Raw genomic sequence first — 15,507 nt, 5'->3', positions numbered from 1 at the left:
GGGTCAATAGTGGTAAAATAGGACAGCCAGCACCGAGGTTGACAAGTAGAGGCCGCCGCGCAAACCCATGGGTCTGGCTGGGGCAGGACACACACCAAGGCTCACGTAGGCTCTGAAAGGCCAGCAAAGGCTGCTCTGCCTCCCCAGAGTGCACCATACCCGTGCCTGTTCTTCCCAAATAAAGGGTTGTGCTTGAGAGTTAAAGAGGCACATCTGCACTGTGTGGAGCCCATGGAATGGACTCCTGTAATCCCTCCACCCAGAAGTGACACCGTCAACACTTGTGCTCTGGACCCACGGCACCTCTTCTAAAAAGTTCAGTGAAAAACAGATTTTAAGTGCACGGTTCTGTGGCATGAGGTACCTTCACAGTGAGGGCAACCACCACCGCACCCAGCTCAGGGTCCCCCTGCCCTTCCCGTGTACATGTGCACGACCAAGACAGCAGAGAGCTGTATCCACGTACCACACCATGACTCATGTTTTTGCTTACTACAGCCCGGGTGCATTTCCTGCCGTTTTTCTGCAACATAATTTTTAATGCCTATTTAGTATTTCATTGCACAAAGGGCCTTACTTGTTCTTGAGCATTCGGGTTATTTCCATTACCTGGGGTGGGCATGGCTATTCTACATAATGCTGTGACTATACCTGTCTTTTTTGTATAGATCCCTAGAAATAAAACTGCTGAGTTGAAGAATGTGAACATGAGCAATGTTAATCTGCAAATGATCACGATTTGTTTATTCCGAATGGTAAGTAATCTGCACATTTATCCCTGCAAACAAAGAGAGGGGAAGCCAGGTTTCCAGGGGAGCTTGGAATCCAAAAAGGGAGTGGGGCCTGGATCCAATGGGATGTGCAGGTCGCTCGTCTCTTATTTATCGACTGGGGCTATGGGCTGGGCAGAGGGCTGGGCACTGAGGACACAGCACCAAATGGAGCCAGGTGGACCCTAATCCGACAGACTTCCCACAAATGCAGTGACAACCCTGTCGAGTGCCAGGAGAAGGGGGAGTGGTGCTGTGGCCGTGGAGCAGACGTGTCCTGCTTGGACGTGGGGGAGGCTTCTAGAGGAGGTGGCACTGAAGCTGCAAAATGAAGGCTGGAGGCAGGTAAAGGCGTCCAAGCCAAAGGAACAGCATGAAGGGAGTGTGTCAGGAAGGAGGGAGGAAAGAAGGTCAGCGTGGGGGAGGCCGTGTACTGCAAGCCTGGGGAGACAGAGTTAAATACTGTCCCCCAAAATTCAGAGCCACCCAGAACCTCAGAATGTGATCTTATTTGGAAACAGGATCTTTGCCGACAGAATTACATAAGAATCGAGTGAGATGAGTCACCCTGTGTTATGGTGGGCCCCCAGTCCAACGAGAGTGACCCCAGGAGAGACAGAAAGGGCCACAGAGAAACATACAGGGAAGAGGATATAAAGATGGAGGCAGACAGTCAAAGGATATGGCCACAAGCCAAGGAATGCCAGCGCCGCCACAAGCTGCAAGGGGCAAAGAAGGATCCTTCCCTGAGCCTCTGGGGGGAACAGGGCCCTTCTGACACCTGGATTTTAGACACCCCACTCTCCAGGACTGGGAGAGAATCAATCACTGTTGTTTTAAGCCACCAAGTTTGTGGTAATTGTTAGAGCAGCCTGGGCAACTACCTAATACCAGCATCTCTGGTCCAACAGGCAGCCAGGCAAGAGCAAGGAACATTCAGAAGTATCTGGGCACATGTAGCATCAGAGTGGCTGTCAAAAAATGGTGCCAGTTACACACCCAGCACCAAGAGAGAAGAGTGCCCGTTGTGGGCAAATGTGTTCTCTATTAGTGTAAATTTTACTGAGTATGACAAACAAAAAGGCGTGTGTTTGATGGGGAAAGAACAATCTTCTCAACAAACAGTACTGGGCCAACTGGATAGCCGCATGGAAATGAAGGCAGCTGGACCCTGACTTACTGCCATATACAAAAATGAACTTCAAGAGGATCGTGGACATAAGTGTAAAAGCTGAAACTCTAAAATTATTGAAAGAAAATAAAGAGGTAAATCTTTGTGATCTTGTTTGGTGATGGACTGATTCTCAGATATGATACCAAAGGAAACGTGGTAAGAGAAAAATAGATAAACTGGACTTCATCGAAAATAAATACTTTTGTGCTCCAAAGGACACCATAAAGAAGATAACCAACAGAAAAGGTGAAGGTATTTTCAAGTCACATATCTGATAAAGAGACTCATATGAAAGGTATATAAGTGGCCAATAAACGCAAGATATTCAAGGCCATTAGTCACCAGGGAAATGGAACTCAAAACCACAAAGAGATGCCAACTACTTTATACCATTAGAGTGGCTAAAATAAAAAAGACAGATAACAAGTATTAACAAGGATGAGGACAAATTTCCTCATATTCTGCTGGTGGGGGTGTAGTACCATGGTGCGGTTTCTCTGGAAACCAGCTTGTCAGCTCCTCAAAAGGTTAAACACAGAACTGCCACTGGATCTCACAATTCTACTTCTAGGCATGTACCTGAGAGAAATCAAAACACAAGTCCTCCGAAAAACTCGTCCAGATGTTCAGAGTGGCATTACTCACCAACAGCCAAAAAGTAGAGACTACCCAAATGTCCATTAATTGATGAATGGATAAAGAAAATGTGGTATAGCCATTCAAAAAATTAAAATATTATTCAGCCTTGGAAAGAAATAATATGTGCTAAATCATGGAGAAACCATGAAAATATTTTGCCTAAAGAAGCCAGACACCAGAGGATCACATGCTGATTGATTTATATCAATCGTATAAAGATTCAATTTATACGAAACATGCAGGACAGGGTGACTGTCAGGGGCTGCGGCGGGAGTGAAGAAATGGGGAGTGAAAGAGGGGAGGGTTCTTTCTGGGATGATGAGGCTACTCTAAAATGGATTTGTGACGACAGCTGCATGACTGTATATGGAGTGAAAATTGCTGACACGCACATCTTAAATGGGTGAACTCTACAGTATAAATTACACCTCAAAAAAAAAAGAGAGGGAAGTGTGCATGAAACATTAGCATATAAGCAAAAAGCACCCACTGACTGTCTCCAAAATGTGGTGATGCTCCGTAAAGGCTGTGACGGGTCTGTAACTGGGCCCGAGCTCCCTCGTCAGGGGTTTCCTTACTGGCCCCGGAGCCCTGGGCCAGAAAACAGGGCCCCCACACCCACACACACGAAGGTTCGCCTGGTTCCCTGGCATGATTCGACAGCCCCCTCATGCACAGTTTAGTGGGCAAGTTTGCAAGTCTGGGGTCATCTGCGCTCCCAGGTAGAAACCATGTCTCAGTTAATCCAGGGTAACTCCGGGGTGTATGACTGGGGGCAGCATCTCTTATTTTGGGCTGTGGCACTCAGCCAGATGCAGCAAAAGCCACCATCTATTTCTGGAAAGTGCTGCTTCAGAGACATTTGTATGAAACAACCTCCAGGGTGGATATTTAATTGTCACCTCTGCAGTCAGAGCCCCTGAACATGGAGAGAGGTCTCATTTACTCCCACAACCCCAGTGTAGATGCAGTGGGCCCTGGGCTGGGGCCCTAACTGAGCATTCTGCAGCTGCAGCTACAAGGGCAGGATGCTGCCTGCTGAAAACGGGTGCTCACATCACCTCCATGAACAGCCATGGCTTCCAGTCTCATGAGAAGCTTGTTCCCTCCTCCCAGCCTGGCCAGGAGTCCAGGCCCTAGGGGTGACGTGGTACGGGGTTGACGTGTCCAAAGCAGGGCTGTCTGACCCGTTGGTACTCCCTACCACCTTGCAGGGAGACTGGATGCTCACTAATCTCTCACTGTGTTTCCTACGGACAAACATTCAGGAGACCTGCATCATTTGGCAACTGGCAATGTTTTACTTTAACCACATGAAGAGGTGCAGGCTGACACCCAAAAATGCCAATTACACCAGCAGTGGGTTTTGAGCTGGTGTGGTGCTCCTTCCGCATCTGGTCAGGAGGACCTGCATCAACCTGACCCTATGGGAGAAGAGTTGCAGTCATGAATGGAAAGCAAGAAAGGCTGAGGGAACCCCCTCAGGTTTCAGACAAAAGCCAAGTCATGGCAGCTGAGCCTGTCCTTCCCCAGCCATTCCCCTCACCAGACCTCTCTGGCATGTACCTTGAGCCACTGCTTCTCAGTCAACGAGTCGCTGTAGTCAACCTCCTTGCGGTGGCGGGAGCCACGGCCAAACATCTTCTCCTCTTCCTCCTCACAGGTCAGCCGCTCCACTTCAGCGTCATCCTTGATGATCCACGAGGGGAGCTCATCCTCCTCCATCAGGCGAGGCTTCCGCTTGGGGTTGCGGGCTTCCTCACGCCTGCGGTCCAGGTCCATGCGCTGGGGATCGGGGGAGGGCGGAAACCGAGGGAGAGAAGCGTCAGCACAGGGAGAACCAGCAGGACGTGCAAGGGGGCAAGTTGACAAGGGATTGCTTCTTTGCCCCAGGGACCAATACCTCAACAGCGGTTGAACCACCTGACTCCTACCTCGGGCTCTGGCTAGGGGCTCTGCCTTAGAGACAGAGAAAACTGGAAAGGATGGGAAGGTCATAGAAGGGGGACCCAAATGGGCTGACAGCTTTAAGGTATAGCTTTGCCAGGGGGTGCAAGGCTTGGCAGGGCCAAGAGCCCCATCTAATTCCATGCTTCCCACCCAGGAGCAAGAGGTATCAGGGATCAAGGTCCTTGCCAGCCGTCTGAAAGGGAGCCTCAAGGAGGACAGGCATTTGGGGGCATGGGTCACAAACAAGAAGAGGGTTGGGTATGTGTCCCACTATCCCCTCCGCTTCGCTTAGGACATGGACGATGGGTCAGTCAGGAGGCACTGTGGAGCCACCCCAGCTCCATTACCCTCCAGGGACACTCCTGACACAGACTTTTTGCTGTTTGAGGTCATCAGGGTGGGGTGTGCAAACCCCTCCAGGCTCCCAGCTTCCTGTGGGTAGCAAACTGAGTTCCCTGAAGGTGTGCAAGGTGGAAATACCATCTCTAACCCGACCTGCGCGCTTACCATGAAGAGGTCAAACTCCTCTTCGTGCCGAGCAATCATCTGATTCACAGTCTCGTCATCAGGCACTTCGTCTTCTTCCTACAAGATTTCACACGATTAGTGTGAGGGCGGAGAGGCCAGGGTGGGCGGCAGCCGGGCTCAGAGGCGAGCGGCGGCATCCATGGGAAATGAGCTGGTGGTCCCAGTACGGCTGCGGTGGATGGGGACCCACACGGCAGCGAGAGGCACACACGCACACGCACACGCACGCTCCGTGGGATCAGGGCTCTTGCTGGCCGTCTCAGCCGAGAAGCCGAGGATTGAATGGGCATGGAGACTGAACTACCCCTCTCACCTTTAGAGGTGGCTCCTCCAAGTCGGGGTTGACGCCCGCTGGCGGAGGGGCAGTGTGGGCGAAGCTGGCACTGCCGCTGCCCGTGCTGCAGTGTCTGCTCTGTGGATAAATAGAGGACTTCAGTCTCCAGGGCTGTCAATCCGGCGTCTTTCACCAGCAGTTTAGAAAAAAAAAACCACTTCAAAGAAAAAGCAAGTACTCATCCTCTTTCCTTTCAGCCCACACTCCCTTTACTCCAAAGGGATGCAAAAAAAATAAGAGTGCAAAAAAGGTAAAAAAACAAAAATGAAAGCCGCTCATGCGTTCACCACTCACGCTGGGGAGGGGGTCGGGGCCGGCGCTGCCCTCACCTCATCCTGCTCCTCGTGCTCCAGGATGGCTTGCAGGAAGGCGCGCCTCTCGTGGCTGGAGGACTTCTGGTCAAACATGCCAGCCTGGATCACCTTCTGGTCAACGTTGAGCTTGTACTTGGCCGCGGCCAGAATCTTCTCCTCCACACTGTTGACCGTGCAGAGGCGGAGCACGCGCACCTCATTCTGCTGCCCGATGCGGTGGGCTCGGTCCTGTGCTTGCAGATCCTGGGAAATAGACACTGGTCAGTCCCAAGCAAGCTCTTTAGAGTTGTAAGGGGATGTTGACCAGGTGAAGCCATCAGGAGTGGTAGGGGCCTTCTGATTACTGAATGCCTGCCTCCTGCCTGGCCATTCTGTCAGCCCCAACCAGCAGCTGCACAGTGAAGAGTTCAGGTACAGGACATGGAGCCTGTGCTAGGATGATTTCACCCTGAATTCCTGCAGAAGTGTCACTTTCTACCTTAGTGAGATTCGAGAAATACTTAAGACTGCACAGTTTTGGAGGACAGCCGCTGGGGTGGTTATATTCCCAAGCGGCTCCTCTAACCGTTGCACAGGTCCCCTTGCCTACCCCAGGAGGGCCCTTGTGCTCAGCGTGGCTGTACCATGATAAAGGCACCATTTATAGGACGGGGACAAAGCTGGACAGCATGTTGGAAATGCCTGCTTTGGCTGTGGTCCCTAGCAGTTCCTTGCTGTGCAATGAGGCCAATCCCAATCTCTCTAGCCTCAGGACTCACTGTTGACAGGAGTCCCTCTCGCAGGCTATTGTGTGGGTGAGAGAGGAGAATGAGTATCAGGTGCTCAGCCCAGTGCCCGGTGTGGAGCAAGCTCTGATAGAGAAAGAGCTATGACTGACAATGCTATTTGCATCATCACCCCCAGCACAGAACCAGGAGGGCTCCCACAAAATCCTGTGTTAGAGGGCTGGTGCCATGTGTGGGGCTGAACTTGAAATCAGCACTCAATGGAGGCAGCAGAGGCCACACCTGGTTGGAGACAAGAATGCCCCATGTCCACCACTCGGCCTCCTGGCTTGGCCAACACACTTCCTGGCAGTGCCACCATGTGATGACAGCTTCTAAGCCCTACAGTGAGTCTAGTAGCTTCTGATGCCTTCCAGTGAGACAGAGGGAGGAGAGGGCTCCTGCTGACAGGAGCGGCACACCCCAATCACCTTTTGGGAAACTGCCAGTCATCAAAGTCAGGCAGGAACTACTCCCCCAGCTGATCACAGGAAGGGGTAGCAGCAAACATCCGGGGCATTCGTCTACCAGATGGGTTACCATTTCCACACTGATAATGTGTGCTGCTAGGATGTGGTGAGGCCATACTCACACCCCGACAGGAGAGAAACCTAGGGAGCCTTCTGGAGGCCACTGGGGCATAAATAAGCACATCATGTAGGGGACAAACCCCTGGACCAGGCAATCCCACCTCTCGGGGCTGACCTGGCCGGTGTGCTGAGAGGAATAACAGGGCTCCCTGAGAGGGGCCGCTGGTCACGCCAAGAAACAGAAACCCAGACTCCTGATAACTGGAGTTTGAATTCAAGGCCTCAGGGCCACCACGTGCTGGGACAGCCAGCAGCGGATTAATGACTGGGCGGGGACCTAGGGTGCTCACACAGGCAGAACACATCAGCTGCTGAAGGGAAGGGACATGTCCTGGAACATGCTGCATTTTTGTGAAAAACGGAGCACACAGCTAGATCAGATGCTGGCATGCGCCCAGAGCAGAGCGGGGTGGGTGGGGAGAAGAAGAAACTCTGCATCACTTTTTGAGTTACTACTATCTGCATTTTTAAACAGTTAATTTTATAATAAAACATAGGAAAAAATTAAGTACTTTAAAACCCTTGTATCTACAAAATACCACATCCTTAAACCTCCGTGGCACGGCCCCCGAGGGTGTACAGGTCAGAAACAGAGCAGCAGTTCATCAGGCACATAAAATATACCATGTGTTTTACAAAGCACAAGGGTGTGAGTGGTCACTTGGAACGCCACCTAGAAGGACTCCCATCACTGACAGCTCAGCTCACAGCCCTGGCCGGGTATCTCAGTTGGTTAGAGTGTTGTCCTGACGCACCAAGGTTTCAGGTTGGATCCCCGGTCAGGGCACATACAAACAACGAGTGCGTAAATAAATGGAACAACAAATCCACCTTTCTCTCTTTCTATAAAAATCAATTTTAAAAAAACCAGCAGTGATTAAGTGACAGCTGAGAGGACTGAGGCCTTTTCCACTTTCTTCCCATGTTTGTGTTATACCAAGATGTTTAGTACATATGACAAAAGAATTTTCTTTTTGTCATAATCAGAACAAAATCTCCTTTCAGTTTGAGAAAGAGGGGAAGAATGCCCTCTGGGCTTCCCTCCGAGGGCCTCGGGAGCTGCAGGTGCTGTTGCTCCACGGCCTGGGACGTGTCAAGGAGGCCGGTAGCGCTCATGACGGTGGCCTCAAGCCTCTCCCCACAGAGTGCCAGCGGCTTTTACCTGGTGAGGGTTCCAATCACTGTCAAAAATGATCACAGTGTCAGCCGACTGGAGGTTCAGGCCGAGCCCCCCAGCCCGGGTGCTAAGCAGGAAGATGAAGTACTCGGAGCCAGGCTCATTGAAGGTTTTCAGCAGCATGCCCCGATCCTCTGCTTTTGTGGTTCCTGCCGGGTGTGAGGAGAACAGGGTTAGCAGGGCAACTGGGAGGGGAGACAGGTGGTGGGGAAGAGAGACAGAGAGGAACACCTGTTTTGGAGACCAGGGACCACACCCACATGTGGCCCCCAGGGGCCACACCCACATGTGGCCCCCAGGGGCCACCTAAGCCACAGTCACACTAGCTCAACTCATGGCCCCGAGTTGCAATTAGTGTCTTAGATTTGCAGTGACACAACTAAATGCCACTCTCCCCACCCCTAAAGGTGACACTAAGCCCCAAAGATGTGGCTGTGCCTCCTCCATATAGAACGGGGATGCAGGTGCGGGCTTCAGCCCAGTAACACCCAGGCAACAAGGGTGCCTGGTCAGTGCTGCTGTTACCACCAGTCCCTGCCCACCTAGCCAGTGTCGGTAACACTACACCCCCAAAACATGGGAACAAGTAACTGACCCAAGGCCAAGAGCCTGTCTTCAACCCTACTACAATGGGATTTGTTCACAGAGAAGACATCCTGCAGGCTCACACAGGCCCCTTATATCAGGGAGCTTTTTCCCTTTGGGCAGGACAGGCTTCCCCTCAGTTACAGGGACTTTTGGGGGATGGCCTACGACAAGATCCTCAGCATCAGGAGTGTCAGAGAGGCAACCAAGTTTCTCAGGTTGCTGCCAGCTCAGAGCAGAGATGCCTTGGTGAATTCAGGAGTCATTTTTGGTGATGAAACAAAAATTAAACACTTCCTATCACTCACCTACACACCCCAATGAACAGTCCAAAGGTCCGCTGCCCACCAGAGCCTGAGGTCCAGATGTGCCCACAGCTGCACCAGATCTGAGGTGGGCTGATGCCTCAAGTGGGGCAGGGACAGACCTGGAGGAGGGGCTGACTCCCAGATGCCAGGCCTGCGCCCTCACTCTTCCTACTCCGACGGTGGAAAGTTCCACTTTTCACCATGTGTCACTGAGCCCCCACCCTTCCTCCCTTCTCTACTAGTTTCCTCCTGTGTGGCCGTAACCAGGAGAGGTACTAGGGATGAACCATGCCTAACCCACAAAGTGCTCACCCTGACAGAGAGAGGACCTGTGTCGAGGGACAAAGGGGGCAGGTGGACAGGCACTGAGAGGGTGGGAATACATTCTCCAAATACGGCCTCTCCCAGGGGCATGGGCTGGCCCTCCCAAAGGATGGGGGAGCAGCTGGAGAGGCCAAGGCACAGAGGGAGGAGCGAGGTGAGACATCTGATCAGATTTGTGTTCTTAAAGGTTGCCCGAGGGAGAATTTCAAGGACAAGCTGAGAAAAGGCAAGATTCAGGGCAGTTCTGGGTGGAGGCAGGGAGGGCAGAGGCCGATGTTCGATCAGCCCAGCAACCAGAGGTCCATGGTCTCTGAAATCAGTTCCACAGATGCACAGTGAAAGACAAAACAGGAGCACAGAGGTCTGGGGTATCTGGCCATGGAGATGGACTTGGCAACGTGTTTAAAGGTTCTGAGAAGTCGTGTGGGGAATGAAGACAGCTGCCTAACCATGTTCACTCCCACGCCTCCCAAGTTCATTTTTCTCATGACCCGAGTTCCCTCCCACCATCTACCAGAGTAGGGGAACTCCCTCTGGCACCGCCCCCTCCCCTGGCTAGTGGACGCGTCATACAACATGTCCCACGACATGTCCTGCATGCTGTCAGTACCTCACTCAGCCCGCCCCTGACCCTAGCTCCCTGGTGGTGGGAAAAAGGCAGGAATGCAAACTTTTTATGAGACAACGCAGTCATAGCCAAGTGCTGTTCCTTGGGGTTCTTGCTGCCCTCGCCCCTACAGCATCTGCCTCCCTCCCTCTCTTTCCCATTCTCAGAGCTCAAGGTTCTGGCAGGGATGAGCCTGATTCCAGCCCCAGGACCGACCAGTAATTGCTCCACAGCCACCTGGGCAGTGGAGAGGTGGGCGTGCAGCTCACACCAGCCTAATGAGAGCCTGACCTGGACTTCTGGGAAATGAAGGGCTGCCCTTGTTCAGGACTCAGAGCAGTGGGAAGGAAAGCCTGCAGGGGATGCCTGAGGACAAAGGAGCCACAAGCTCCAGAAAAGCCCCTGCAATATAATCTAGAAACCTGTATTCAGCAGTGCCTAAAACAAGATAATATTTGGGGCTCAGTTATGAGTCTATCAAGGCTTTTTCCCCAAAGCATGTACTGTATGGGTTTCTGTCACTTCCAACCAAAAGAGCACTGCTGGGTACCCTGTAACAGCGTTGTAATGCCAAGACCCAGGAAGCCTCCCGGGCCACTGGCTCCCGATCCAGTCACAATGCTTATAGAGCTCTGTTTAATCGAGTACACTGCTCCGCTCACTCCCGCCAGTACACACACTTAGAGTCTTCGGGCCTTGCCCTGCCTTGCATGGGAGGGCAAGCAGGCCAGAAGCTTTGGTAGCTGTGCATAATGAGCCCCCCTAACGAATCTCTCTCAGTCATACTCACCATCGAGCCTGAGGTATTTAAAGCCACGATACGCAAAGTAATCTTCCATGATTGTCATGAGAGAGGTCATCTGACAGAAGAGCAGCACTTTATGGTTGGTGGCACGAAGTTTGGGCAAAATTCTATCGAGGAGCTCAAATTTCCCTGAGGCTCGGTATAGGTCCAGCCTGGTCGGTGGAGGGAGGAGGGGAGAATACACACGGTGTATGTTAAGCACGGTACCTTGCAGGCGGGGAAAGGAGGCGGCACGCTCCCGTCTCCAGGCTGACCTGAACCAGTCTACGCGGGCTGGCCGTCAGGGGCAAGGGCACAGAAGTGGCTTCCTGGGCAGATCCCCACAGCCCATGAAGATTTAGCAAAGACGTTTCAACCCGACTAAAACTCGAGCCATCCTTGGTCAAGGGTGACCACATACTTGCAAGAGTGAGAAGAGCTGGTATTGGTAACTAGGCTGCAACAACGTCTCCATTTTGTTCAAGAACCAGGAGCAACAGCCGGGTTTGTACAAGGCCCACACTGAGTAACAGGCAGGGCTAAGGGCCGCCGCAGCTCCTCTCAATCACTCTGGTCTACAAACCCCAGTTTACAGATGTGGGAACTGAGGCTGGAGGGACAGTTCAACATGGCTGCCACTATGCCCCCGCCAGAACTCAAATCCACATCTGTGGGACACCATTAGGCAACGTGGAATAAAAAATGCACCTCAAAAGATATTTTTGCTCTTTGATGTGGTACCTCTGCTCTTGGAAGTGGCTTAGTATTCCTGAGAAACAACGGTGGCTTTAGCTACAACAATGTTATTAGCAAGGCTGTTGGCAATGGTGAAATCCAGAGGCAGTTTCCATGTCTAACGCCAGGGGCTTAACAAAGCCTGGGCGGCCCTTCACAAACAACATGCTAGAGAGAAATGCAGCCACAGCACGGTGGGCAGCACACTGTGTGGGGGACTGCGAGGCGCCACGTGGTTAAGAAAGCTGTCGAGGTTCACAGAGCGTGAGGGAGGGAGGGAGGCAGCAGAGTGAGGACAGGAAAGCAGGTCAGCCTAGAATTTCTGTCTCTTGGGACTAATGGTGGGCAACTCCCAACATGAGGAGGATTTTTATTTTCTTCAAGTTTGTCTATGGTTTCTGAATTTTCTGCCCTGAATACGGTGCCTTAGAAATTGGACCAATGTAATAAAACCAACAGAACATGTGAGAAACACTACCTGGTGGCCCGCCTGCCCACCCCACACAGCTGGGAAGCGTCTCACCCTTGGACAATGCCGCCGGTAAACCCCAGATGCTCAGAAAAGGACTCCTGCAACGGAACGAGAGAGAATTCAGTGGTCGAGGGGCAGAGACGGGCTGCCCCGCACACCTCTGACCCCTCACATCGGTGCTCAGGGATTGCCCACAGTGGCTCTTCTGAGGCCACACAGGTGGCAAACTTTTCTGTCCCACCATGACTGTTCCTTTGTATTCTTCTAATAAAGGAAAGGAAGTCAGGACATAATATTCTTAAGCACAGAAATGGTCACATGGGAACATCGTGTGCGTGAGACCTCCCTGAGTGCTGAAACGAAACCCCAGGGGCATCCAGGGTATTCCAACAACCCTGAAACGTTATGCCAAAAAACATGAACATATGCGTGGCTTTGCAGAAGCAGTAATCCAAACTCTCGAAGGGCCTCTTGGCCCAAATGGTTATGACCGAGCAACTTCATGAAGAGAAAAGCTGCTCTGAGTGGAGGCAATGACCAAGGATGGCATTAAATGTCCCCGAGTGGGAAACACTGGTGTGTCAACGAACACAGACGGTGTGACCCCACCAGGTGGTAAACAACCCAAGAAGAGTTTCCTAATACTCTGTGGTTATCTGAAGGTGGGCTTTCTGGCGCTTCTATTTCTATCACTTATTTTCCTACACGGTTCAGATTCTTGTCCATACGCACTTTAAAAATGTAACTCAATAGACATCGTCTATTCAAAATATTATAAAATACTTTTTTTGAAGTTGTCAGGGGGTTCTGTGTAGGGGGTTCAGCTGGGCTCGCTGTCCCCAGCGATGAGGGCTCAGGGCAGGGCTGGGGAGGGCTTACCTCGATGTGCTGAAACATGTACGGGTGGTTACAGATCTTCCTCAGCTGCATGATGGTGTTCATCAGGGTTTTGGTGCCGCCCTTGCCCTGCAGAGAAAAGAAGAGAGTCTCAAAAATTGGCTCCTGTCCCAGGGTGGGTGGTAGAAAGGGGGCTGTGGAAGGAGAAGCTTTAGGGGCAGGTACGACTTGCGGCAGAGAAATCAGAGGTGAGGAGCTGGCTCCTGTGGGGGCTCAGAGGTTTGAAGCCAGCTCTGGGAGTAGCAAAGACTGCCTGGCGCACTGGGGAGGTGGAAGGGAAGTAAGAGTGACGGAGCTGAGGTTGAATCACAAGCACTCTCTGAGTCTAGCTTCACTCTGGGCATCATGGCAAGTCCCTGGGGGGCTACAGCCAGACGGGCCTGACTTAAGAGGGTGCTTGTGATTCACGGGGGGGAGGAAGGATTCAGGGGTGAGTGGGTGCTGTAGGACAGAAACCAGGAGACACGTTGCTACCACAGCTCCAGAAAGAAAGAGCCCAAATAAATCATCTAGAGGAGGAAATCGGGAGGCAGGGCCAAACTCAAGGCATCGGGTACAGAATCAAGAGATCTGGGGGGATAATTTCAGTTCTGGTGAGGTGAGCTGGGGGAGGTGGGCCTCAGAGAGATCCCAGAAGGCAGCAGCCTGCCCAACCCCCAGTCCTATGCCTGCCCTTCAACACCACCTGCTAACAAGGTGAAGGGACTAAGAGATCATCGCTGTTGAGGCAGCTTTTTCCCAGCTGGGAGGGTGGGGTTAACTAGGACAGTCTAACTGCAGGAGTTAGTGTGGGGCCCCATGCCGCTGACATTGAACCCTATGGGGCTAAGATTTTCATCAGTAAAGAGGACACCAGGCAACAGCTGACTTGGGAGGGTGGTGGAGAACTAAGTATGCCCCAGCAACAGGCCATGAGCCTCTGCTCCCACAAAATTACTGACCGAGCCTGTCCACACCAGCTGTGACTTAAATAATAGCTCTGCAGTGCCCTGGGGATCACCACGAGATGGGGCCCTGACCACACAATAAGCTCCAAGGACGCGGAAGGCCCACTGGTTACAGCGTGCTCAGGCCCCACACACCCTGCTGTCCCAAACCCACCCCCCTGAACACCTAGGTGGGAATGTGGGGACAGGCCAACCTTCTTGTCCTTCTCAGAGCCATCAGTCAGCAGCACACCCTTGGCCTGCATGTGCCGGTACAGCACACGCTGCAGGGCAGACATGTCGCACTTGATGACGTACTCCACCTGCAAGGGGCACAGACACCATCAGTGCGGGCCCGGGGACCCTGAGCCTACTCCCTCCTCACCACCCTGGCCCATCTGCATCTCGGCAGCATTCTGGGCTGAGATGTGTGTTTTGACCTACGTACACAGGGGGTCACAGTGAAGAGCCCCATCAGATAAAGGCATAAGGGAAGTCATGGACTACAGTACATGCACCAAGGCAGAAAAATCTGGAGGGGGAGTCCTGGGCTGCTCTCGCCCCTACAGCATCTGCTTCCCTCCTTCTCTTTTCCATTCTCAGAGCTCAAGGTTCTGGCAGGAATGAGCCCGATTCCAGCTCCAGGCCTGACCAGTGATCACCCCACAGCCACCTGGGCAATGGAGAGATGGGCGTGCGGCTCCCAGCAGCCTAATGAGAGCCAGACCTGGACTTCGGGGAAATGAGGGGCTGCCTCCCTGTTGTCTGCAGACACACCTGGCCACCTTCTGAAGGCCTCTCCACAGCTGGCCAGCAAACAAAGTGTAAGAATGACTGAAGGGATGACTAGGGCCAGGAACCCCAGCCTTGTAACGGGAGCAGAGGGGCCCTGAGGGCCACTGTGGTACCAGTTCCCTGAGCAAGAATTCAGGCACACGTCACAGCGGGGAGCAGCACAACCTGGGGAGTCCATGGCCTCCACGCTCTCATGATGTGGTCGGGCAGGACCTGCCCAGGCATCCGGCCTGCTGACATCAGGTGGGATTCTGTACTCTAACCTGATACCCCTGCCTTCCACTTTAGTGACCCAGAGGGGGAAGTGGCCATCCTCAGATGGATCGCCTCTAGAATGCTAGGGCAAGGCCAGGACCATGAGACCACAGGCTGGGGATGACTGGAGAGCCACCTGAGCAGGCCCGTGCTGGGGAAGCCCCGCACAATGCTGCACTGTGGTTTCTGGTACATAAAACCCTCCTGTTACCTTTTCAGGCAACTGAGCCTCGACCTCTTTCTTGAGCCGCCGGAGCAGGAAGGGCCGTAGCACTTTGTGGAGACGCCGAATGATGAGAATGGTCTCCTCCTCGTTCAGGTCCACCTGACGTGCCATGGGACATGAAAAACAAGCATTACTTCCAAAGCAGGGGCCAGGGCATCGGGAGGGGTACGCAGAGTCATCTGGAGTCACCCTTTGGGCTAGCCCCTCATTTTCAGACTGCCTCTTGTTTTACGGGGCTTGGCAAGGCACCCTCTTCCTTTGGAAAACAGCGAGTATCTGAGTCCTTCCCTAGAAATGCCAGGCTGTGGAACCAAAGGCCCCAGGGCACTGCGTTCTGTAGACCTCATGAGGAG

At 52.7% G+C, this 15,507-nt stretch overlaps 1 protein-coding gene across 9 annotated transcripts in view; it reads right to left on the bottom strand.

Moving 5' to 3' along the window:
- Nucleotides 1-15,507, bottom strand: part of SMARCA4 (SWI/SNF related, matrix associated, actin dependent regulator of chromatin, subfamily a, member 4) — an 86,610-nt gene that overhangs the window by 18,134 nt on the left and 52,969 nt on the right. For 6 of the 9 annotated variants that reach the window (XM_053658168.1, XM_053658171.1, XM_053658169.1 and 3 more), the window contains 10 exons: nt 15,140-15,253; nt 14,094-14,201; nt 12,935-13,021; nt 12,107-12,153; nt 10,855-11,021; nt 8,226-8,389; nt 5,725-5,952; nt 5,375-5,473; nt 5,041-5,118; nt 4,150-4,368 (listed from right to left, as the gene is read on the bottom strand). In XM_053658168.1, the coding sequence (XP_053514143.1) occupies nt 4,150-4,368; nt 5,041-5,118; nt 5,375-5,473; nt 5,725-5,952; nt 8,226-8,389; nt 10,855-11,021; nt 12,107-12,153; nt 12,935-13,021; nt 14,094-14,201; nt 15,140-15,253 (1,311 nt within the window). Of the gene's footprint in view, nt 1-2; nt 4,008-4,149; nt 4,369-5,040; nt 5,119-5,374; nt 5,474-5,724; nt 5,953-8,225; nt 8,390-10,854; nt 11,022-12,106; nt 12,154-12,934; nt 13,022-14,093; nt 14,202-15,139; nt 15,254-15,507 lie in introns of those variants that run through there. The other 3 variants (XM_037131428.2, XM_037131427.2, XM_037131430.2) reach the window with 2 other exon arrangements.

The sequence above is a fragment of the Artibeus jamaicensis genome, unplaced genomic scaffold, assembly GCF_021234435.1.
Source record: "Artibeus jamaicensis isolate MK-2021 breed Jamaican fruit bat unplaced genomic scaffold, CSHL_Jam_final scaffold_537, whole genome shotgun sequence".
Lineage (NCBI taxonomy): Eukaryota > Metazoa > Chordata > Mammalia > Chiroptera > Phyllostomidae > Artibeus > Artibeus jamaicensis.
Note: the sequence above shows the minus strand (reverse complement) of the source record. Positions and strands in the feature narration are given on the sequence as shown.